The sequence below is a fragment of the Xiphias gladius genome, unplaced genomic scaffold (assembly GCF_016859285.1).
Source record: "Xiphias gladius isolate SHS-SW01 ecotype Sanya breed wild unplaced genomic scaffold, ASM1685928v1 HiC_scaffold_1480, whole genome shotgun sequence".
NCBI classification, from domain to species: Eukaryota; Metazoa; Chordata; class Actinopteri; order Istiophoriformes; family Xiphiidae; genus Xiphias; species Xiphias gladius.
The window spans coordinates 4,238-29,820 of record NW_024401811.1 but is presented as its reverse complement, the minus strand read 5'-3'; the positions used below and the strand labels follow the sequence as shown (position 1 = coordinate 29,820).

General features: G+C 41.4%; 2 protein-coding genes across 2 annotated transcripts; both read right to left on the bottom strand.

Moving 5' to 3' along the window:
* Window positions 1-530: 530 nt before the first annotated feature.
* On the bottom strand, window positions 531-8,098 carry endog (endonuclease G). The gene is made up of 6 exons (XM_040123200.1): window positions 7,885-8,098; window positions 5,526-5,719; window positions 4,489-4,630; window positions 3,582-3,691; window positions 3,409-3,490; window positions 531-3,321 (listed from the first exon to the last, which is right to left on the bottom strand). The coding sequence occupies exons 1-6, from the start codon at window positions 8,053-8,055 to the stop codon at window positions 3,124-3,126; spliced, it is 897 nt and encodes a 298-aa protein (XP_039979134.1). The 5' UTR covers window positions 8,056-8,098; the 3' UTR covers window positions 531-3,123.
* Window positions 8,099-9,417: 1,319 nt separating this feature from the next.
* On the bottom strand, window positions 9,418-25,103 carry LOC120787508 (netrin-G2-like; the record flags this gene model as incomplete). The annotated part of the gene is made up of 11 exons (XM_040123199.1): window positions 9,418-9,539; window positions 9,628-9,717; window positions 9,917-10,060; window positions 10,330-10,497; window positions 16,593-16,603; window positions 18,922-19,104; window positions 19,348-19,586; window positions 19,842-19,987; window positions 20,749-21,007; window positions 24,660-24,893; window positions 25,009-25,103. Coding segments are annotated over 11 exons (1,691 nt in total), but the record flags the coding sequence as incomplete, so codon positions are not given.
* Window positions 25,104-25,583: the final 480 nt, after the last annotated feature.

Genomic DNA, 25,583 nt, shown 5'->3' with positions numbered 1-25,583 from the left:
TCGATCTGCCTCAGCTGACTGGATTTAACAGACTGTTTTACCTTTAGCACTGCACCAGATTTTTTGACTTCTCTCAGATATCAACTTTGATGTTCCTTCATTTGAGAGAAAAATGATTCTAATTCATCTTATTTTCCTGCTGAGCTCTGCAGTTTCTGATCCATGTCTCCTCACACTGCTACACCTTTACTGTAGCCCAGTCAGTAGTTGGGGAATCTGGGTAATGCAGTCCATTCTCTTCCTCAGCGATTCATCACACAACCCTGAGAGGAAACATCCAAACTTGATACTTTCAGCCGTTCTTCTGCAGCAGGTTGTACATTTAAATATATTTTCACCATCGACAGCTGCGTGTTTCTGCCACCATGATAAAAAAATATTCGATCAGTTTGTTGTTATGATGTGAGAGTGTTTTTGATAAGAAAATGTTATAACAAGAAAAAGATCAGTTGTTAGAATGTGAAAAGTTATTCATTAAAACTCATGTTATTATGACAGATTTTCTTTGAGTAACTAAAGAAATGATTCAGTTTTTACAGCAATCGTTTCTTGTTTTAACAAAATCTCCGGATCTCATTACAACATTACACAAATTTTCATGTTATAAACTGAACAAATCATCATTTCTGATGGTGGCAGTAACATGCTGCTGCAAACATCCAACATTTAAATCCACCGACTGATTATGTTTCAGTGAAGAAAACGTCACAGTCTATGGAAAAACTGAACCTGGACTTTGGTTTCATTCTGAGGAATATCTAATCACTGCAGCCTGAAGCTCCACTTTGCTCCCATCATATTAAAGCTACATTCGGTCACAGAGTTCAACATCAGTTTTTCTTAAAAATAATCACCTAGCAGGTGGTTTAACAAACACTTCCTTGTTGTTGTGAAGCTTTACTCCAGAATCCTCACAAACTCTAATAAACCCTGATAAACATCTGAATAAAAACATCTTCTGTCTGCTGCAACATAATCTTCTTCTTTATCACTTACGACTCCTGATCCAAACAAAGATGTTAAGTGGAAGTTGCTGAGCTCAGGGTGTTCAACATGAACAAAACCTAAGTTCTGACTATATTGTGACTCTCCAGGCTTTTCAAACACATGGAGTCCAATAAAAAAACTTTAGCAATGCTGTGTCTGTATTAGTAATACACCAACCCTAGTCTTTATATAACACTCCACCCTTTACTGCCTTATAACTACTGTCTTTTTAGGGTTAGGGTTAGTTTGAAACACTGGCTGAAATACAAATACAAATTTAATTGTGTGATTGCTGCCAAAGGAGCATGCAGGCCGTAGTAGCTGTTAAACAGCTTGTCGATCTCTCATAAAGTTAATAAGTTATTACTTTTTTAATTAGGAATGCATAAAATCTATCTATCTCAAAAACTAAAGGCTACACAAATGAAACTTGACAGACAGTTGGCCACTGGTGAAATGCTTCACATAGTCAAAAATTGTTGCATTAGTACCAGTTATAAAACAATTTTGTATCATTTTTAGCCTTTCCTAAGTTTGCTCCTGTTATGGCTGTCCAGGGCGATGAGCTGCATTCCTGCATCACTAATACAAAAAGACTGGAATCGCCCTGAGTAGTGTCGGCAGACCTCTCAGACTGCAGATACAGCCTCCACCAATCAGAAGCTAGCTTAGTGAACTGCATGGAACCTGAGAGGCAAAACCCAGGGCAAAGACAGACTCGGTATTACTCTTTAAAGACTGATTATCAGTGATGGAAAGTAACAAAGTACTTTTGCTGCAGTATTGGGCTTAAGTAAAATTTTAGGTACTTTTCCATTTCTTTACTTTTTACTGCACCATATTTATCTAATATCTGTATATTTACATAAATATATTACATATGGTGCAGTGTTACAGATTAAACTACTCAACTGTATATAACAACCACACAAAACACTACTCATGCATTTAAGCAGCAGAAATAATAATTGAATAGTATAACATGTAACACTTTTGAACAGCGTGTAACACTCACAGGGGAAAACCTTAGTATTTTTACTTTTTTTAGTACTTTTACTTTTGATACTTTACAGTTTGCTGATATTACATCTGTACTTTCGCTTAAGTGACATTTGCAGTGCATTACTTTTACTTGTAATAGAGCTCATTTATATTGCAGTATTGGTACTTTTACTGATGTGGAGGATCTGAGTACTTCCTCCACTGCTGCTGTTTAAACATGATAAATGGGGGGTTACAGGAAAGTGTCACCATATAAACACAAGTGTTTTTATCAACTCGTCTCTGAAGACTGAGATAAATTTCAGACCAACAGGATAAGATGTTACACCTCCTGCTGGGTTTTTAATCTATCACAGGTTATTTCTGTTTAGACAAACTGGTGCTGAGCTCTGAAGCTGAACGTGATGTTGAAACATGGGAGGAACCACCTGGATCTGATCAGACTGAAAAAATAACTTCAGATTAGGGGTCTGGACCCAATCTGAACAGGGACCCGTAGAAAACCTAACTGAACCCGATATGCACCACCTCCGATAAGAGAGACCTGATCTGAAGGAAACTTAGCACAGCCAGACCGTACCGATACTTAGACCGATTCGAAATACAGTCGACCAGAGAGACAGAGAGAGAATAACAACAAACCAACACACCAGCATCGTGATGAGTGGTCAGTTAATGCGGTAAATTAACAAGCAGCCGTGGTGGAAAAGAGCAGCAATATATTAATGATGCTAATGTCCTAAGAACGAATAAAAAAAATCGGAAAGTAAAATATTTTGTTTAAATGCTTAAAAGAAAATGTAATATAAATAATGTAAAGTCCTGTTTCCTGTTTGGATCACATTGACACACAGACCTGAGACCAGCAGCAGTAAAACCAGACCCTTCTCGATTGGATTAGACTGAGCAAAAGTTGGACTCGGCCCAACTCGGGTCCTAGGTCGGGTCTCAGTTTTTCAGAACCAAGTGGACCCGTGAAGACCTCTTTTTCAAATATACAATCTGCTGCTGGACAACAGGTAACCACGTAAACTAAAGGGAACTTTGAATCACTGAGGAACATACAGAGAACTGTGGTCAGAGATAGAACATGCTGTAGTTCATCCAGCAACAGAGGATTCTGGGTACTGTAGTTCATTTATTGGTGATTGCCTGCAGGCTGCTGTTTCTCTTCATGATGTTCGGAACAAACAGAAGTCCCGATGCTCTCTCGATGGTTTCTATTGGAACCAGGAAACGCTCCAGAGGAACCTTCTCATCTATTGGTTCATTTGGTAAAACATATGACCGAAGCTCCACCCCCCTGCCGTCCACCTGCTCCAGGATCAGCACCTGTGGAGACACAGGACAGGAGACATTCACAGCTGACATAGAGACAGGTGACATCATCATCATCCTCATTGCTGGGTGAAGACTCACCTTGAAGAAGTGCGTCGGCACGGCGACGTGGTTTCGTCCAATAACCTGATAACGAACGTAGAGTTTCCCATCAGCTTCCTGCCTGAAACACATACACCCATCGAATTATGGCATCCTGCTTCTTCTCACCCTAAGCGCTCAGACACCACAGAAGAAGAAGAAGAAGAGGTTACCTGGGCAGGTAGAGTGGGCCGGTGCAGACATAGACGTTGAGGTAACGTTTGGTCAGAGAGCGACACAGTTTCTCCAGATTGTTCCAGGTGTTCTGGTTCAGGTGAGGGTTCTCAACACAAGAACACACAGAACAAAAATACATCCAAACTCTGTTTTATAAAGGACAGAATGAATCTGCTTGATAAAAAACTTTCGGAAACATGGAGGATAGTTTTACCCAGGGTTAAGATTGATTACTAGAAAATATTGAGTAATTATTTTACCGCACACTGAGAAGAAACAGCCTATAATTACATGTCCAGAAGACTTCTGAAGCTCTGTTAGAGAGACTGCTGGATTCTTGGGCCTTGTTCAGACTGCCAGCTCAAATCAGTTTTTTGACATATCCAGATTTGATCCAGATTGATTCTAGAAAGTCTGCACAGCACAAACCACATGAAATGCGATTTTTGCAAAACCACATTTGGAGGTGCTTTGAAATGAGATTCCAATCAGATCTCTATAAATGCGTCTCAGTCCAGACGCTCTGACCGCCAATCTCATATTTCAAAGCGTCTTTCGGGTCACTAGCAAGGCGACGCACGACGACGACGTCAAATCCAGAGCGACGGTAGCTACGTTGTTACTGACACCTACGTCGTTACCACAGCAACCCATGCAGAGAGGTTGGTGATGTCGGGACGCACAAATCCAATCTGATTACTTGCAGATAACGGTGTGGACAGTCTCCTTGGACCTCACGGTTTGGTTTTTGTCTAAACATGTGAACTGTGGGACCTAACATACACAGGTGTTTGCCTTCCCAACTAGGTCCAATCAGTTCAATTTAGCACAGGTGGACTAGATAATTAAAGCAAAAAGGAAGCAGGTAAACACAGATTTGTTTTCCTGTGTGTGTATGCTTACCTGTGGAGAGACATTGCTCAGGTAGAATGTGTCTTCCATGGCTTTCTGACTCCACTTATGATTGGCTGCAGCAGCCAGGTGACCTCTGTCAAATCCACTCCCTCTGTAGTCAGCATTGGTCGATCTGTGAAACACGTGTACACTGGGGGGGGGGGCGGGGTTAAGTCAGTTCCTGCTCCATAACAAATACCTGCAGCTGTATACGGTATTTACTACACACTAATGTTTACAGTGGACTGTTTTAGCAGTTAGTAAACAAACAAATCAACATTACTGTTCATACTGACAGGAAATTATACAGTTAAACTTTAAATCAAAATTCCGACCAAAGGTTTTTCCAAAAACATTCGTTTTACTCAATGTTTTCTGAACTGTTCTTGCGTTGAGCCATTTCTCCATCAGCCACAATTTATTCGAATATTTTCCAGTTTTAAGCAGCTCCTCAATCTCCTCTGCGCCTCAAAAGTCAGCCATCAGCAGTTGGTCTTCATGCTGACTGTTTTAAAAGAAACTTTATTTTCGCACATTTCCAGTGTGAACATGTAAACGTGCTCAGAGTCAGAGTGAGGTTTAGGACAATTCAACAACTGAGAGTCCATATTTATAGTTTAATGAAAACTAATCAAAACACAGACTGTTTGCAATTAAAATGTTTTTATTGATATGTTATCTGGATATAAAATGCTTTTATTAGAGTTCAAGCCCCGAAGGGGCAGAACCCTATTGTTTTTGTGTCGGTTTATTATCATTGGTTGAGCTAGAAACATGAAATTGGGCCTAATGACTGGAAATTATGTGCCAGTGTTTCCCGAGAAACAAGAGCCCAATCTGCCAGATGGCGGCCTTCGGAAAGGCCATGCCCCTCACACCTGTAACACCTGTAAAAACTTTCAGCTGAGTTTAGGGTTTATAAACTACTGTGTCTGGGCGGTTCAGTTCAGTTTGGTTTACTTCATGAATATTATTCCCAGATACACAATAAAACAGGGATTGTCCTCTTTACCTGTCTCACATGTCGTCCTGTTTACTCGTCTCACCTGTCATCCTCTTTGAAGTCACAGTACTTCCTGTCTGACGTCCCGCTCAGGGAGGCGGGGTTTAACCTCTCTATTACCCAGGATGCAGTGCGTGTCCGGGGGTCGTAGGAGGTGACGTAGGACTCTCTGGTCTTGATGTTGGCCAGTGAGGGGAAGCCGTACTTCATCACAGTTCCTGACCCACCTGGACTCACCTGGATGACCAGCAGATTGTTAACCAAATAGAGAGCAGCTTGTTAACCTATCAGACAGCCAGACTGACTCACAGGTGAAGGTGTCTTAACAGAAATCAGACTGTAATGATGTTCAAATTCTGAGGAATAAAGGTACAGTCCAACCATTCTTATTTATCATCTGATTCTCATTAAAGGTCCATTTCGACATTTGCATGAGACTGAACTGATCCAGATTCAGTTTGATGAACAGAGAATAAAACTTTTTTTGTCACATTTATCCACTGAGACATTTGTTACATTAAATGTTTGAGAAGAATCTGCTTTTATTTTCCTGCAGTAGAAAAAAATGTTGAACATCATGACCGTGAGGATTTTAGAAACACAGGAAGCATCCGCACACTGAAATCTATAAAAAAAAATAAATCATTTTTTAATGTGCAAGCTTTTGGTCAGAGACCTTCTTCAAGGTCTATTGCCACCTTCTTCATTGATTTTGATAATTTTAGCTGCAGCACCTCAACTAAATATGATATCGGGTCAGACTGTGTCTTTTTTCTCTATTTTTTTTCTTTACTTTAGAAACGGTTTCTTTAAAAACTGAAAACGTTCCCATATCTAAATATCTTCGCAAAATCTTTTTTTTAATCTGTCAGAATTTAATCTACAAACCAGCTGGATTTTATGAACACGGTCGTTTTACTGATACATATCACATCATGCAGCTGCTTTAATAAACGACCTCGTTTTTATTTACTCTTCTTTCTTTGTGCCTTTTTCTTTAACTTTTTAGAATTACTCCTTCTTCTTTTATTTTTTATTAATTTCACACATTTACACACATAAACATGTTATAAAACCAGATTATTATGATTTTCGTCACTACTCGGACCATTATCATAATTACTGTTACTATTTCGCTATTATTAATAGATATTTACCATATTTACTACCTCTGTTTTTGCAGGTGTACATATTATGTCTCTGTAAATTGTATCACTGTACATTTTGTTGTATTTGTGAAATCTTTGTTCTATGTTTTGTCGAGATGCAACGATGAATCAATTAATTGATTCCTCAATCTACAGAAAACCGATGGGCATTAGTTTGAGGAACGATTTCTTCTTTATGTCATTTTTTATGCAAATATTCAAACCGTAAGTCTCCAGCTTGTGAAATGTGATTATTTGATGCGTCTTTAGTGGTATGTCACAGTAAACTGAATATTTTATAGTTTAGGTTGTTAGTCAAATAGAACTAGCAGTCTGGGCTGTGTGCAGTTTTATCAGGCATTTTTCACTATTTTCTGACATTTTATAGATGAAACAGTTCAACAGTTCGTCAACAGATTGACGGATAACGAAAACAGTTTTTTACTTAGTTGTAGTTTCGGGGCGGCTCTGGCTCAGGAGGTAGAGCGGGTCGTCCACTAATCAGAAGGTCAGTGTTTTGGTCCCCAGCTCCTCCAGCCCGCATGTCAAAGTGTCCTTGGGCAGGATACTGAACCCAAAACTGCCCCCGATGTATCATCGGTATGTGAGTGACAGAAAAAGCACTGTATGTTTAGAAACAGCGCTTTAAGAATGTGTGTGTGTGTGTGTGTGTGTGTGTGTGAATGGGTGAATGTGGCAGCTGTGTAATGCAGATGTAAAATGCTATATAAGTGCAGTCCATTTACCATTTAGTTTCAGCTGTATTGCTTTGTCCTCTGATATATTCTATTTGCTCATGACATTCATATTTTCCTGTTTGCTGAGTTTCGTTTCACAGTAAAAATATGTTGGTTTCTTCTCCTGTTTGTCGTCTGAGTTGAGTTTGTTTTTAATTTGTTTATTAAATAAAACTGAAGGTTTAATGAAGAAAATTAAATATAATAACGCGTAAATATTCACATTTTAATACAAACTTCAGTAAAGTCATTGACCTGAACACATACCACTTTTACTATATTCGTGGGGACCCGTCATTGAGCTAATACATTCCCAAGCCCCTTACCCCAACCCTGACCCTGACCTAAACCTGATTCTTACCCGAACCCTAAAACCAGGTCTGAACCCTCAAACAGCCCTTTGAAGGTGTGGGGTTCAGCATTTTGGTCACCACAAAGCTGTAGGACCCCACACAAATAGTGGGCTTCTAGTTTTCGGACCCTACGAATATAGTAAAACAAGCCCACACACACTCACCGTCAGCTCGGAGGCCTGAACTCTCGGTACCGGGACCACCGGGACTCTGCTGAGCAGACCGGCTCTGTCCTCCTCCTCCTCCCCGCCTCTGAGGCTCAGTAGGCGGCCGACAGCGGCCCCGAGTCCCGCTCCGAACGCCAAGGTCGCCCCGGTCCGACACCACCGCCTCATGCTGCCTACGGACCAGCTGCTCGTGACGCGCTCTGATTACGTCATATGACGATATGGAAAACCAACGTGGCTTTTTAAAAATTAGATATATTTAATTAATTTTACGAGTATTTTGAATCAGTGGGGATTTTCAGTTAAATATCTTAATCTTCTTTTCTTATTTGGATGACATTTTATTCATGAAATGAAATGTTCAGCAAACAAACTTTTAGTTACGTGTTCCAAGAATAATTGAAATATTATCTGATTTAAATACCTTTTAAAATATGTATCAGTATGGTTGATAAATATCAGAACCAAAAGCCTAAAAAATAATTCAAATTTTTAAAAATGTGATTTATTTTTGTATGATATTTCTGTGTTTTGGTTTTAACTGTAGTCAGAAGATCCAGGTCGTCTCTGTGTATTTATGGTTCAAAGTGACTCTGCTGCTTTAAACACACTTATTGTTCACATCTCATGCACGCATTCCTGCAGCCGATCAGAGAGAAGCGGCAGTGTGTGTGTGTGTGTGCGTGTGTGTGTGTGTTTACGTTTGTGTGTGAGCAGACAACTGATCATTTCACATCTTTATTTCCCCCAAGTGGTGAGGTTATGATTCTTTGACCTTTGACCTTTACATCTAAAACAAACATCAAACACACAAACTGCACTCTGGCAAAAAAAAAAAAAAAGGTCATGTACTGTCACACTCTCAGATGGTTTAGCATTTCACAGAAGCCTGATCATATCCGTGATTTTGTCCAGACCTCCGATCTGTGACGTCACATTTGGAGGTAACGTGAGGCTTCAGCAGTCAGGATTCAATCCAGTGAAGGAAGCAGCGATTTCACAATAAAAGACTGTAACTCAGACTGCTGAAGCCTCATGTTAACTTTAAAAAAACCTTTAGAGTGAGGACTTCATCAGTAACACTGGAGTTGCTTTGGGGATCTTTCTGTCATCAGAGTAGACAGCAGAAATTTTACAGTGAGCAAAAACTGTTTAACTGCTCACATGTGCACATCAAGATTGTGTTAAGACAGACTTCAGAATTGTGAACTTGTCAGACGTCCTTTAAAGGTAAACCTCAGCTTGAATTGGGTCTGAAGACTACAAATCTGAAAAATCAAAAAATCTGGGAGTGTGGAGGTAGAAAAAAGGGAGTTTACCAGACCGCTGTTACAGCCCATCCAGCCGCAAACACACACACACTACGATGTCATATCCTGTTCTAACAGATAACAGGAGTTCAGTTTTAAAAAAAAGGAACAATATAGAGTTGGTAAACAATAAACAGGTTCTCCTGGGTTTTATATTCTGTTAAATATTAATCGCTCTGTGATGTCATCAGTGGATATGGCCTCAGGTCGGTGGGCGGGGTCAGGAGGTGATCAGACTTAGGGTCAACAGGTAAAGGTGTAAGGTCAGAGAGGAGGAGGAGCCTTCGGCGTTGTTGAGGCAACCACCCTTCTTAAGACAGATGCTCTGCTCACAGAATGAACCTGCACACACAATAACATCATCAGATGCCACCAACAACACCTGACCCATGAAATGAACCGGCCCCGCTCACGCCAGGTGGGTACTTACCTGTGAAACTGTCCGGACAGACGCAGCGTTGGAAGTCGACACAGGTTCCTCCGTTCTGACAAACCAAACGCTCCTCGTCACAAACGTTCACTGAGGGCGGAGACAGGAATTATTGATTATAATCAATAATTAGTAACATGATTGATAACACGAGGAGTGGTTTTATATGTCACTGTGTGACAATACAGGTCATCTGGACACAGGTGATTCTGTAGGCAGCTGACACAGGTAAACCCACTCTATCAGGTCCTGCGGTGTTACTGAAGCCCCGCCCCATCACTGTCTGTACCTGTGCAGCTGGCCCCGCCTCTTCTCCGGGTGTATCCAGGCAAACAGGAGTCACAGCGCCTCCCTGTGGCTCCATCTCTACACTGACAGAGACCAGAGTCAGAGCAGTGAGGAGAAACACTGCCGTCTGCATCACACTCACACTCTGACAGAGAAAAACAGACACTGTTATTGTTATTATTATTATTATCATTAATAATATTATTTTTGTTGTTATTTCTACTACTGGTATTATTAAATTATTTGTATTATTGTTATAATGTTAGTAGAAGCACTGAATTTTTATAGATTTAATGATATAATCATGCTGTTTTTGTTTGTTGTTTCGATTCATTAAGGTCTGTGTGTGTTGTGTGTGTGTGTGTGTGTGTGTGTGTGTGTGTGTGTGTGTGCATGCGTGTGTGTGTTACTGACCCACACAGATGTTCTCGTCGTCGAGTGACAGTGAGGTGTTTCTATAGTAACCGAGGCGACAGTACTGACAGTTCTGTCCTCGTGTGTTGTGTTTACAGCTCACACATGTAACCACGTTGATGAAGTCAATGTAACTGCAGCGGTTGGAGTGACCGTTACACTCACAGTCTGACACAGAGAGACAGAGAGAGAGTCAGAAACACACAAAGAAAAAGACCTGATATCAGTCCTGCAATACACAAACACACTTGGCACAACGCCTGGAGATAAAACTATCTACTGAATAACGTAGCGTGAAATAGTATGTTGTAATGTAATGTAACACATAGTACAGTAACATACTGTAAAGTAACATGATGCAACATAACGGACATAGTGTAACATAAATTAAGTAATGTCACATAATGTAACCTCTTATGAGAAGTTGCATTAGTTACAATATGTTGTAACATAACCTAAGAAATCATAACGTAGTGTCATATAACAGGAAGTAACTGAAGTAACATATATCGTATCCTATTGTGACAAATCACATTGTAACATATCCCATCCTATCGTATTGTAACATAATTGAAGCAAGGAATCATAATGTAACTTAAGTAACACGTCGTATTCTAACATAGCTAAAGAAATGTATCATAATGTAACTGAAATAACGTATTGTAACATAAGTAATGTATCATAACTGAAACAATGTATCTTAATGTAACTTAAGTAACATAACATATTGCAGTGTAACTGAAGTAATGTAATATAACTAACACAATTGAAGTAACGTAACTAAAGTATCGGCTCATAATGTAATGTATCATCACATAACTGATGTATCAGTTCCTATTTGTTGGTTGTTTGATTTGTTCCTTCTGTTCTCCCTTTGAAGTGGGGACGCTTATAACAAACTATTTGTAACAAACAAACCAACTTTTGACAGTTGACAAAGAAGCTTCAAACACTGTACATAACCCTGTCCACAGCTCCAGAGCACAGCAAGGAGGAAATAAAACATTCGGACGGGTGAGACAACATGAACATTTATGGAGATGGCAACAGATCTGCGGTTTTCAACCAGTCACAACCCAGTTCAGTCTGACCGTGATGATCCTTTCTATTGTGGCAGATCACATCGTTACATAAGTTTGTGTACATTTTTATTTCTTGCCGGTGACCCTGACGCTGAAAGTGACCCAACTGTAGTGAATCACAGCAGGAGGAGGAGGAGTTACAAAGGGAGAGGAGCTAGTGTCCAGACATCTACTGTAACTTTGTTGGATGTTTGTGGAAAGAATTAACAGCGATGACAAAGTGTCCGTAGACACCTTCAGTTTATCTAGGACTGACTATTTATACATGGGAAGACATATCTGTCAGGGGGCAGGGCCAATACAGGTGAAGGAGTCAGCTGGTTGGAGGCAGTCTTACCCTGGAAGGTGACATAGGCAATTTTGGACAGTTGACTGAACTTTGGTCCTCCTGGAATCAGAATCTTCTGGGTCGCTTTGGACACAAAGCAAAGTGTGTAACTGTGGCAACGGGCAGGTAGCAGCTAACCCTAATTCTAAATTCAGGGGTTAATGGGGGTCACCACTGAACTAACTACCAATAACAGCTCTGAACTACAAATGAGAAGTGAGTGGCATCAGATATATTTATAAGAAGCACAGTTTCTACCACTGCTACTAAAGCTACTACTCCTACTAATGCTGATACTGCTGTTACTAATGCTAGCCAGTAGGTGGCAGGTTTACGGCTATTTCTACATGTTGTACCTTTTTTCTCATAGCCTTTGTCTTCTTTCTCCTTCTGTCCTTCCTCTTTGGTTTCTTTTTTTGTTTCATCTACTGTTTCCTTTTTTGTTTCCTCTTTTGCCTCAGCAGCTGTTGGGTTGAACAAAGCAGTAGAGGATTTAAATATGTATGAACCCTAAACAGAGTTTATTTGAGGGCTAGCTACAACACATGAAGCTGCCGCTTATTAAACAATCTGTCCTGCAGCTGCTCTGATAGAAACTTTACACTTTACACAGTCTTTCAGCTTTCTGCATATCAGCTGTTTGTAAAAGACACTTTCAGACCTTCAAACATTAGGCCTTTTACCTAATTTATCCTCCCAGTTTACTTGCTGCCAGTTTGCCATATGTACTTACATCCTCTAAAAAACATGGAGGCACCAGCAGCAATTTGGAAGTAGAAGGGCAGTAATGAATCTAGTTTCCTTTATAAAAATAAAGGTGCACAGACTTGAAACCTGCTTGATGTCAGTGATCTATCACAGTGAACACCATTTACTGCCGTAAAAGATCATTTTGTTGTTTTGTTTTGATACAGCTAGAAGTACCTAGATGTATTGGCAAGAAATTCTCAAGACAAGGACCCACTTGTTTCTGAAGCTTTCAGTCACATCTTCTTAAATCACAGGACAACTTTATGACAACTGGGCAACTCCATCTACTGAGGCAGTTGAAAACTTTTGAAACAAGTAAGTTGCACTATTTTTATGGCTTTTTTCTGTCAAGCTGCTCTTTCCAAGGTCAAAAAGAAATGTACTAGCTTTACACAGCTGTAAAAGTACACTAGGAAGAATCTCTGAATGTGCAGGCAATACTATTCTATATACTGTACACTACAATCTGGATAAAATCTAATCTGACCAATCACAGCTCTCCATTTTGTACCTTTCTCCTCTTTCTGCTCTCCTGTCTTCTCTTGTTTAGAGTCTTCCTTTTCGTTAGAATCTGACCCTCCTGATGGTCCACCAGCAGCTGAATCTTTTCCAGACTTTCCTTCCTTTTGAGCTGCAGAAGGAAACAACCCTACTCCTGGATCATCTACCACTGGAGGAGAATCTGGCTCAGATTCTAGACCAGGACTTGCACGATCTGGACTAGGAAAATCTGGTCCAGTTGATTCCGGTCCACTGTTTTGTCTCTCCCCTGCGTCTGGTCCTGCTGAGATGGAATTCAGTCCAAGATCAACTGACTCTGATCCAGGAGCATCAACAGATCCACGAGAATCATCTGGAATGATCCCAGGATCACTGACAGGCTCTGGACCAGAAGCTTGTCCAGAATCTGGTCCAGAGTCTGGTCCAGGTTCAACTGAGTTGGTATCTTCTGGAAAAGGGAAGGTGAAGTCCACAGGGGCCAAATCACCAGCAGAGTCAGAACGATCTAGGGTGGTGGAGTTTGTATCTGATGCGGCATTACCTCTTTCTTCTTCAAAGGGAGGTGAAAAGGACTCTACAGGAGCATCAGGAGCTGGAGGGGGAACACCAGGAGGAAATACTTCAGAAGGTGCTCCTTCAGGAGAAGGTACATCAGGAAGAGGTACATCTATCAGAGAGTCTGGAGTCCTAGAGGATTGCACTTCTGGAGAAACATCTGGAGGCGGTACATCTGGAGGAGGTACATCCGGAGAGAGTACATCAGGAGAAGGTACATCAGAAGGTGGTACATCAGGGGAAGGTATATCTGGAGGAGGTACATCAGGAGAAGGTACATCAGCAGATGATACATCAGGGGAAGGTACATCAGGAAAAGGTACATCTGGAGGAGACACATCAGGAGAGGGTACATCAGGAGGTTGTACATCTGGGGGAGGTACGTCTGGAGGAGATAAATCAGTAGATGGTACATCAGGAGTAGGTACATCCGGAGAAGGAAGATCAGGAGGAGGTCCATCAGGAGATGGTACATCAGGAGGAGGTACATCAGGACGAGGTAAATCAGTAGATGGTACATCAGGAGTAGGTACATCTGGAGAAGGAAGATCAGGAGGAGGACCATCAGGAGGTGGTACAGCAGAAGTAGGTACATCTGGAGAAGGAAGATCAGGAGGAGGTCCATCAGAAGGTGGTACATTTCGAGGAGGTAAATTAAGAGGAGGCCCATCAAGAGGTCTTGTATCTAACAGAGTGTATGGAGGATCATCAGGAGAAGTTGTGTCAGCTCTTGCTGTCAGTGAAGTATCTGTAGTCTGAGTGGTTGGGGCTGATGCAGTGGCTGGAGAATCTCCAGATGGAGCCCTATTACTGGGTGGGGTTATTTCCGGGATGGTCGTTAGAGGCGGGAATCCGGTTGATGTTGTATCATCAGCAGATAGGGAAGCACTGGTGATCAGGTTGGTTGTATCAATCTCAGAGAGGGCGGAGTCTGTGCGGACTGGTGAAGTGGTGGAGTCAGAGGGTGGAGTCACTGGGTCAGAAATAGACACCTCAGAGTCAGTACTGGAGCCTGGGATTGTGGGGCTGTTGGTGTTGGTGTTACTGGTGGGACTGGAGGTGCTACTAGTGGCACTTGGAATGACGGTGTCTGGTACTGTGGAAGCTGGTTTCGTCAGAGTGTCTCCAGTATCCAGTGCTGGACCACCGGATGGAGCTGTGTCCACTGTAGGTCCTACTGTACTGCTTAAGTCGGGAAACGCATCAGAACCTGTAGTACTAACAGTACTACTGGCAGCAGTAAAAACTGTGGTACCAGTGTCAACTGTTGTAGCAGTAGATTCTACACCAGCTTGAGGAAAGTCATCAGTATCCCTAGTACTAGTGAAGTAAGTTGTAAAACTAGTATCAGTCATGAAAGTACTGATAGTAGGAACACTGTCAGTGTCAAATACAGATGTAGTATCACTACTGGTACTTGTTTCTGCAGTAGTAATACCCCATGTGTCAGTGGTAGTAGAAGTACTGGCTGTATCTGTAACAATAAGAGGACTTCCTGGGCTTGTATAGACTGCATCAGTAGTAAAAATGTACATAAAAATAGTTGTTTTACTATCTATAGTAATAGTAAGGTCAGTAGTGGAAATAGTAGTGCCAATAGTTACAGCAGTGCTAGTAGTAGAAATACTGTCAATAGCGGTATTACTGTCAGTTATAGTAGCTTCAGTTGTGGTAGTGTCAGTAGTTATAATACTGTCAGTAGTAGATGCAGTAGTAATACTATTAGTGGTAAGAGACTCAGTAGTGGTAGCACTGGTACTGTCAGTAGTAGTAGTGTCAGTCACTCCATCTGATGAGGCAGAGGGTTTATCAGATGCTGCTGAGTTAGAGTCACCAGCCGCTGTCAGAGAAGAAGAGTTACGTCTCTTTAGTGAATCTCAGTTTTCTGTTTTCTACAGACACTGATTGAACTCTGCAGAACATTAAACACTGGGATGTTTTTACTTTAATGACATGATAATAAGAGGAATCCCATAAACCCGCCTCCCAAATCCCTCTCAGGCCCACAGGCTGACAGTAGACAACAAAATAAATGAGATGCAAATATCAGATATATGTGGATACCTCCAGCAAGGCCAGATATTGACGAAAATGTCGAAAAATGCCCTATCTTGCAATGTTAAGGATGTAATAAAAAAATCCTGGATCCACTCTTTTAACCAGTTCCACACCAAAATTTAATGGATTCTTCCAAGGGGCATGCCCCATCATTCCAATTTGGTGCAAATTGATTCAGTACTTTTTGTGTAATCCTGCTGACAAATAAACAGACAGGTGGTATTACCACCACCTTCTTGGTGGTGGTAATAATGATGCATTATTACCATTATTTTCTTTTTAATCATGACAGTGACAAACTCATTGTAGAGAAGAATGGTGGAAAAGATAATCTTCCACCCCTGATGTAAAAGTAGTATAATTCTACTGTCCGATCCTACCAACCCTTTGGTAAAGAGTCTGGCAGAAATATCAGAGAGCACAAGGATCCCAGGTTAGAAAATTAATATTAATAGTGCTGGGCTTGTCAAACTGTCATCAGTGACATCTTTAAAAGGTTGTGTTTACTTTTTTCAAAAGTAAACATGGATAGCAACAGCAAGTGCAGTTTCAAACAAATGGAGGAATCATCATGTTTTCCTACACGTTCTTTCAGGAGTGATTGCAGCTGCCTATCTTTATGCACACAGCTCTTTTCTCCTGCCGTCTGAGTTGGTGATGATGATGATGATGGTTCAACTTTTTCAAATTGCTGCCGTGGCTTCCCAGGTTACCACGGCAACTACAGGAATTACAGTGGGGGAAACGATACAGGAGCTGATTTTACTGGCCTCTGAGTCTTTCAATATATCCATGATCTCAGTTCAATGAGATGTAAGCATCTTCACCGTCAGAGAAATGTCAGTTTCAGAATCTCGGCTGGTCTGGCCCAGTGATGTTGGTTTAATAAAACCTGCTATATTATTCAATTATTTATTTAAAGCATCTTTAAACTACATCTCCACCTGAACCTCCTACTTCCCCAACATTCTCTGAACGTTTCTGCCTACTCACAGGAAACCTTCCAGTTCACACAGTCGCTGCAACAATAAATCTCAATGCTGTTAAGGTCAGCAGTAAATTTACATCCTGCCCTCTCATCACACTCATTTATTCTCCATTTATTTAGCCTCATAACCTAAAGCTGGAATTCTGCTTCTCTGGGCATGTAGGCAAACGTGGACAGTGGTCACCCAGATAACGTTTATGTGGCCGTTTAGTTTATAATTGTATGTAGTACATTTACTTTTGTTCTCGTCTTTGTTCCAAACCCGGGTCCTGACTGGTGGTGAATCAACCATTGAGCTTGCTTGATGTGCAGTTCCACAAAATGCGTAGTTGAGACCAGGAGGTGTGTGACCTACAGTGCTCATGTCAGTGTGCTGCCTCTCTGATAAAATAACTATTATAGAAACAAACATGACACTGTTGTTTTCTGAGCTAACCTGCACAAACTGAGGAAACCAAACATAGAGCCTCCTTTTAGTGGTCAGTTCATTAATTCACTTATATACTCAATTTAGTTTGGAGTCTACTGCAGCCGTCACTTTACCGCCTCAAAGTCACCTGAACCCAACTAACCAATCACATCTCAGAAGGTAATAAAACCCAGTTCTGTTCTGCTGAGAACTTTACTGGACTCTAATGTTTCTCTAATAGCGACCAATTCCACACACTGCTGGGGAAATTCCAATCCATGTTTTTACTTTGAACAGTTTCCTGCCTGCTTGTGTTTCAGTTTTATTTTTGCAGGAGGTGAGACAAACTTTTAATAATTTAAAGCTAAATAAACTTTCATATCGGAGACTTTGTGTCTATATCTGACCAGAGGTGTGTGGATACTGTCTGTTACATCTTCTCTATAACACCTAGAAATCACATTGGTCTACAGATCTTGCTCTTTGTTCTATTTGTTCTATTGTCTACTCTATGGAAAATGTAGGACATTTTGTTCAGTTAGAATCAGGTTTAGGTTAAAGTCAGGGTGAGGTGGTTAGGGAATGCATCATGTCAATGAGTGTCTTCACAAAGATAGAAGTAAAAAGTGTGTGTGCATGTGCTTGAGTATGTGTGTGTGTGTGTGTCTGTGTGTGTGTGAGGCGATCGCCAAGGTTAAAACAGATGATCACAGATTAAACACACATACACACACCATCTGTCAGTATGTTAACTAGCTCTGAACCACAGATTAACGTTAAATTTCCTCCCAGAATGCAACCCAATGCTTAACTGAACGACTCATGTTCGACCATGTGACCGGTCAGAGTGATTAGTAATGATGTAATACAACTGATCAGTCTTCATATTGATTTAATTTTAATTTCAACTGTTGCATGTTATTTTAAATCTGAAATAACTAACTAACTAACTAACTAACTAACTAACTAACCGACTGACTGACTGACTGCATTAATCAGTTTTGATTTGATTTGTTTTGGATCACAATGAGTGAAACTGTTGTGTCTTTTATGAACTACTATGATGTGATGTGAAACACATCAAATACACAGTGATGTTAAAAAATTTCCAGGACTCAAAGCTCAGATTTGTTCCCATGATGCAACACTGACCATGTTACTACCATTTCTATATCTGTGACTATAAGACAGGAGGGGCTGGGTGGTGGTGTGACTGAAATGAAGGACAGACAGGTGAATAGACAGACAGGTGAGCACTACTTACTGGCTGCTGTTTCTGCTGCTTCACCTGAAAAAGATACAACATGTCAATCAAGTTTCATCAATGGAGCTCAACCTTTAATTGAATTATGAGAAAATGCTCAAAGTAAAACATGAGTGAAGTCTTGTTTCCCTCCACTGCTGCTGTGTGATTATGAGCTGATAACCAGCTGGTGGAGCTGATTCTCCAGTAGCTGCCATTTAACCACCACAGAAGAAGAGGACGTAGGGAAACGAGGTCATTAAAAGATCTGCAGTCAAAGCTCAGATGATGGAAAACCGTGTGGAGAAAGTGATGGAACCTGACGTTTCTGTTGGTTTCCTGTGTTAATGTGAGGAAGGTTCCAGTCCATCATCACTCAACACAGATTTGATGTTTTCCTTTGATGAGTACAGTGTTTATTCATTCAGTCTGTTTCACTTTGGCTTTTATCTACACAGCTACTGTTACACCTCAGTCAGCAAGAAACACGTTTTCAACTGGTTTAGTTTGTTTTAAATTTCCATCATTTCCACTCAGGTTTTTTTATGTATAAATTGAAAGGCGTTGGCCCTCCCGTGTTTAGCCATGCATTTGTTCAATGGTTGTTTAGTTTCACCAATACATAATGTGTAACGTATCTACCTGTGAGTGTGTGTCTATGTGTTTGTGTGTGTGTACAGATACGTACAGGTGTTGGCAGTGCCTTTGGGAAGGGGTAGGTATGATCCAGGTCTCCAGCTGCGGGATTTGAACCCTCGACTACAGCGCTGACAGTCCTGTCCTGTCGTATTATGGTCACAGTCACACTGCAGCGTCGCATCTCGTAACACACACTCAGATGCATGCAGGCTACACTTACATCTGCAGGAACACACCCACACACACAGGGACACATGTTTCAGGTGTCAGTATTCTTAAACACAGTGCCCATCGTATGTCTGTCTGACATCAGACTTTCTGTAACAGACACTCTGACGTCACATCGTCCTCACTCAGTGACCGGTCAGCTGTGTGGAGCTGTTAGGTCATGACTACTCTATCCTGGTTAGACATTACTAGTTTGTGGATGAAGTCACCTGCCGGCTGTTAGGTTAATTTTATTACCTGGCTGGTATGTCAATGTTCGAGATAGCGTAGAAGTACTTCAGCAGGTTGTCTCTCTGGACATAAGTCCCTCCCAGTGCTGGACGGAGGAGTCTCAGACGGAGGTTCGTGAAGGTGAAAAAGTCTCTCAGACCCTTCATGGTCTCCATCCGGGTGTACAGAGCGTCCATGTTGATCAACTTCGGACCTGCAAACACCCCGAACCGAGCACGCACCTCAAACACCACGATCTTCTCCTCCTAATGGTCAAACAGTATCAGTCAGTGAACCTGCTCTGCAGCTGTTGGTCAGGTACAAAAACACTTGTCCTATTAATCAAACACTGCTGATTCCCACTGTTTCCCAGATAATTTAAATAACAGTAAATACAAATCCGTTCGCAGATGAATTTTTTACACCAGTGTTACAGTATCCCTGGATACAGTATGTATCATTAATGTTTGCAGTATACTATCTGTTTCCTAGTATGACCAGTATAAGGCCCAGTTACCCACCTTGGCTCCGACCCAGCGGGAGTACTGCTCGGTGCAAATAACCCGGGTTAAATTACTCGGTGCTAAATCAGAGACTCTTTTAGGCGACATGCCGAATGCCTCCAGACAGTCATCAGCATAGTACTGATATGGCTGCCATGTCACACCTGAAAAGAAAAAGACAGATTACTTACATCTATTATCCTTCTATAATTTTTATATATATAGATATGTAAGGTCTTGACCTTGCTCTGTAAAGTGCATTGAGATTATGGATGTTATGGAGTGCGCTTCATATATTCTTCTTCCCTCCCTTTCTTGTTTGCTTTATATCTGAGGAAGCCACTCTGTATTTTGGCTGTTCCCTCTCTACGTAGTATCTCCAAAGTGGAGTTTGTTAATCTGACCAGACCAGGTACCAGAGTCCTTGGTCTGTATCCAGCTGGGGGCCTTTGCTTGCATCTCCGTTCACCATCATTTCTAACAACTATCTGTGAAAACAGCAGCAGCTGATGTAAACCCATCAGCCGCAGCTGAACACAGCTCTGACCAGGAAGCAGTGAAACAAGGCCGATATCTAAACATCTGTAGAAAGTAAGTTTGACCCTGATGAAGTCCACAAGTCCAAACATGCTGGTCTCACAGTAAAGTTGTTGTTTATACTACAGGTGTTCCTGGAGTTTTGCCTTGATCAGACTAATTCTATTCTCTGTGCAGTTTGAAGGTTGTTTAACTTTTCTCATATCTGAAAGTACAACACAGGTCAACCCTGAAATAAAACAGGATAATAAAAAAACAGAGATTGGTGTGACAATCTCTTGCTGTATTTGTATTATGTTTATTCATGGTTTGGTGCAGTTTGTACAGTTTGAGATGGCTAACTAGGGGAAAAGCTGCATCTCCCCACCCCCCAGCTCAGACCAATTACCTTTGTCCATGGACTTCTCCAGCACCATGCTGGTCGGTCGGCCGTACTCGAAGGTGACAGTGATGTCATCGACCACCTCCAGACTCTTGTTCCAAGACAGAGTGATGTTGGCCAATAGCGGCTCAGGATACCGGGACCATGTGACTGTCTGCCAATAGGTGATGAGGCCCCCCCTCTCCCTGTCTCCCATCAGCTGAGGGGGGTGAGATAGGTCAGGGCTGGACGCATCACATTCATCACTGCACAGGTACGGGTTCTCCTGAGGACACATAGAACCAAACTATTTATGTACTTAGCTGTCGACTACATTAGACGTTAGAGGATATAAAAATTTATTATAATTTTGAGCAACCAGATCACGTAAATTCAGAATGTTTTTCAGAAACAACTTTTATAATTTTTTATAATTTAATAATTATAATTTATCATCATCTAAACAAAAAATAAATAAACAAACATAAAAACACATAAAAGACCAGTAGGCAGCTGTAATACAAATATTTAGATACCCTATGATATTCATGCCAGGTAAACCACTTTATTTATCCCCAAATATTATGAGACTATCACATTTTTTACATACATATACACTCAAACACACATGTGCACATAGATACAAATACCTGTATATACACACACATAACTGAAGGGTGGGAAGACAGAAACTAGACTCCTGGTAATGATATCTATCATTGGACATAATGAGCTGACCCTGTGTAGCATATTCATCCTGCCCATGGAGAGTCTGTGGCACAGTTCCGGATGAAACACGAGACGCTACTTTTGCTTAAAAGAAAAGAGCCTACGATGAGCCCTGGAGACCAGACATAGCCGTAGCCTCCAAACCTGCGCCTTCATAAAAAAGCAGAATATCGAGTTATTACCAACGAGTCTTATGTGTTTAGAGGTCCTATGTGTGTGTGTTTGTCCCACTGACCCACACACACACGTGCAGTGATGGATTAACACTGATGTTAATCTGATTAGTGTGTGTGTTAGAGGTTTATCCTTTAACTTCAGCTGCTGCTGCCAACTGTCACACTGCAGCTGAAAGACAGTCTACTACTAAACTACATTTAACCAACCATGACTAACCAACACAAACTAACACTGACTGACTCTAACCATTGAGATTCCTTCATATCTGGTAAAGTAAGTATGTCAGTATGAGGACAGCAGGTTAGTTAAAACTCCCTAACTGGATCTGTACAGTAACAGAAAGGTTCGAAAACAATCACAGGATTTCTGCTACACACAGTCCAGGATCTGAAAACATTATTTAGAACCACCTGTTTTCACCTGTGTCCTCATAAACATTTTGAGTTGATACGCCAGTCCGAAAATGTCAGACTGAAAAACAAGCCTCTTCCTGTGTATAAAAGTTTAATGGAACAGTTGTTAACATATTGTTAATGAACGTATCAGTAAATTGTTCACTGTCAACATTATCCTCCAGAATATCAGAACTTACAACACAATATCAGCTTGTAGTGACTACAGCATTATAAGCAAGTATTTGTCGGTGTGGGGGTCAGTGGTCGTCAGGAGTAACAGTGTGTGTGTGTGTGTGTGTGTGTGTGTGTGTGTGTGTGTGTGTGTGTGTGTGTGCGCGGTTGGGGCACACCACACATTTTTACTGAGTTTTACATGTATTTGTTTATATTTAAAGAGGTGTATAGTTGTTGTTTAAATCTCACAGTTTAAATATGTTTGTGATGTGTTTTGTGTATTTTGTCATTTTGAATCTTTTTCTGAGTTTCATTTTTGCTTCATTACAACTGTTACATTTATCAATAATTCAGACACGATTTCAGTTTCCCAAAGGAACAATTAGACAAACAGCAGGAGAGTGTGTGGTACTGTGTGTGTGTTAGTACAGTAGATGTGTGTTCAGTGGTACCAAACTGATATCACCTGATAAATGTGAGGGCTTGTGAGATGATTGACAGGAGAGAAGAAATTTTGATCTTTTTCTGTCATACACTGATTATTGGCCTGAATATGAGACAATATAATATTCTGAACATTATGTTTGAGACAGTGGAATTTTTTTTAGGATTTCCCAACACCAGATAATCTGTCTGAATGGGGACAGCCCTGCTCAATAGAGAGTGAATTGTGGGACCTTGGTAGCCTTAATGTTTCTAGGCTAACGATTGTCTGCATGTCTGTTTACAGTGAGTCTATCATAGTCAGTCAGCATTAAAACTTTGTATTTAGTCCAGTTTTACCCACAGGAGTTTGTGTTTTAGACTTCCAGCTAGAGGTCCATTTTCTGTTCCAGGTGCAGAAGCACTCTAATCTGGGAGTCCCAGGAAATTGACTTGATTTTAAGGCATAACTACAGTGACCGTCAAAAGGCATCGGTCATATTTCAAACAACACTAAATGCAACAACGAGAAATATGCATAAACCTCTGGGTTCCTGACTGTGGCCTTGTGGAAGTACCAGGCAATATTATGACCCGCTCCACACTGCTGCACATTTCTTCTCTCAGCCTCCTCATCTTCGCTCTCAATATGGCTGGCACAGGCAGCCTCTCGGTGGCAGTAAGGAACATCTGACAGTCAGGTGCACACCATGCACGTAACATAGCTGTTTCTTGGGCAGCACCAGTCTGCCAAACTTCACCATCACCGATGCTCCATCTGTAGTGCTGCAGATAATGTGGTCATTCATGTTCAAGTTGATGCTTTGTAGCTGAGAGTCCACCAACTCTTTCACTATCCCGGCTGGCATGGTTCCTTGAGCCCTGATAATGCCAAGGTTCCAGTATGTCTCCAAAACATGTAGATTCACGCTAATGAATCTTTTGTTCTGATAAGAAGGGTACTCATCAATTGTAAGAGAAAAGTGTGCACCACACTTCACCAAGTCTTGTAACTTCTCCGCCTTATCTTTTTCTCCCTTAGCTCTAACTTGTTGTGAGATTTAAGATGGATTCTTTGGGAGATTAGGACTGTCTTTCTTCAGTGCTGCTCTGAGATAGGTGCATTTCACCATACTGTTGAATGTAAATCCGTCATATGCTGCCATCTCTGCCAGTACAGGGAAGTGTTTTTGGATAAGGCATGAATCCCGTGTTCTTGCACGCTTTGGTGGGCTTTAAGTTTTGGCACGCTGAGATTCCAAAGGTTGCTGCAAATGGCTTGTTGAACCTTCAGCAAATTTTATCAGTCATTCACTTTGCATCTTTGTTGTTAACTCTTTTAAAGTATTTCCATGCAAGGCTGTTGGCTGACATTTTGTTGTAGGCTATTTATGTTGGCTAAAAAAGTTTTGGATCAGTGCTCACTGCCGGCTCCAGCAATTGCATCCATGAGGGAGGACGTAAAGGAATTACGATTTCAGAAAGGAATAGGGATACGCATAGCTTGTACATATCAGCCTTTTGGGTTTATGCTTTAAATGTAACTATTTTTTTCCCCGTTTCCCGCTATTATATATCCTGAGAACTGGCAAATAGATTCCTGGGAATCCCATTTCCCATGATAAAACACTACTGAGGATCATGAACTGAAACTAAAGTTTAACAGGAGAGAGGAGAAAGACTAACTCATCATTATAGAACATGTACCTCCAAAGGTCTGATGCTGAATCGTTACAGATTCGTGTCCAGTCCGGGCCCTCTGTTGCATGTCATACCCCATTGGTCATTCTGTCAACTCAGTAAAGTATCTGACCACTGCAGGACTCAGTCTTCATATTATTCGAATGAAATAATATTCAGAGAAAATCAGCGCTGACATTTACAGACCTTTACAACCTGAGACAACAAGTCAGGTGTACCCTTCATTTTGATATGTCAAAGGGAAAAAAGCCTGAGAGATACTAAGGAGTTATAAACCTGATTGTTTCTGTTTCTATCTGTGTTTCAGTCTGTTTCTATCTTCAGGTGTGTGTGACTGACCAGTGTGCAGAATCTCTCAGGTGGGTTTCCACAGGTGATCCCAGGGGGGTCGACTCTGATCTGCATCACCTCCTTCATGTTGGCAGGTGGAGGCTGACAGGCGTAGAACTCCCAGCCTGGCCCCGCCTCTGAGTCGCGCAGAGACCGACACACATCAAACTGACCTCCGGGCTGACACCGGCCGAACGCTGGCAGGAGGACGAGGAGGGGGAGGAGGGGGAGGGACATGGTGGACTGACCGTCACACAGATAGGAAGATCATCAGGAAGTCACATCTCAACAGGTTCAGTTCTGTCGACTCTCTTCAAACATGTGGTTGTCATGGTTACATAGTTGTTGCCTTGGTTACCGCCCATCCATCAGGTGGTCGCATCACCTGAGGCTCTCTCAGGTAGTCATACGAAACTTTCCTGAAGAAGTCAGGCTGTCTTAATTCCAGACTGTCTGAAACAAGACCACAACAGCAAAAACCATCAGTGACACATTCAAGTCATTATTGGGCTGAAGTCCTGAACCTGATTCTAAACAGACTTGTGGAAAAACCCAGACCCGACATGCAGAAAGAAACATAAAAACACAATCTAACAGAAAGCTGGTCCAGACTCTGGTCCTTAAAAGACCTGAATAGACCTGAGCAGACCTGAACAGAACTCAGCAGCCCTGAACAGACCTAAACAGAGATGAACAGACCTGTGCAGACCTGATCGGACCTGAACAGAGCTGAACAGACTTGAACAGCAGGCTAATGCTCGACCAGTCCAGTAAAAGTACATTTAAGGAAAAGTTTAGTAACAGACTGATGAGTCTGAAGGTTTCTAATCCTCACAGAGAGAAAGTTTCCACAGAGACAACTCTCATCTTTCAGCACAGTGATCCAGAGGTCAGCAGAAGGAAAACAGCCTTCATGTACCATAGTCATCTACC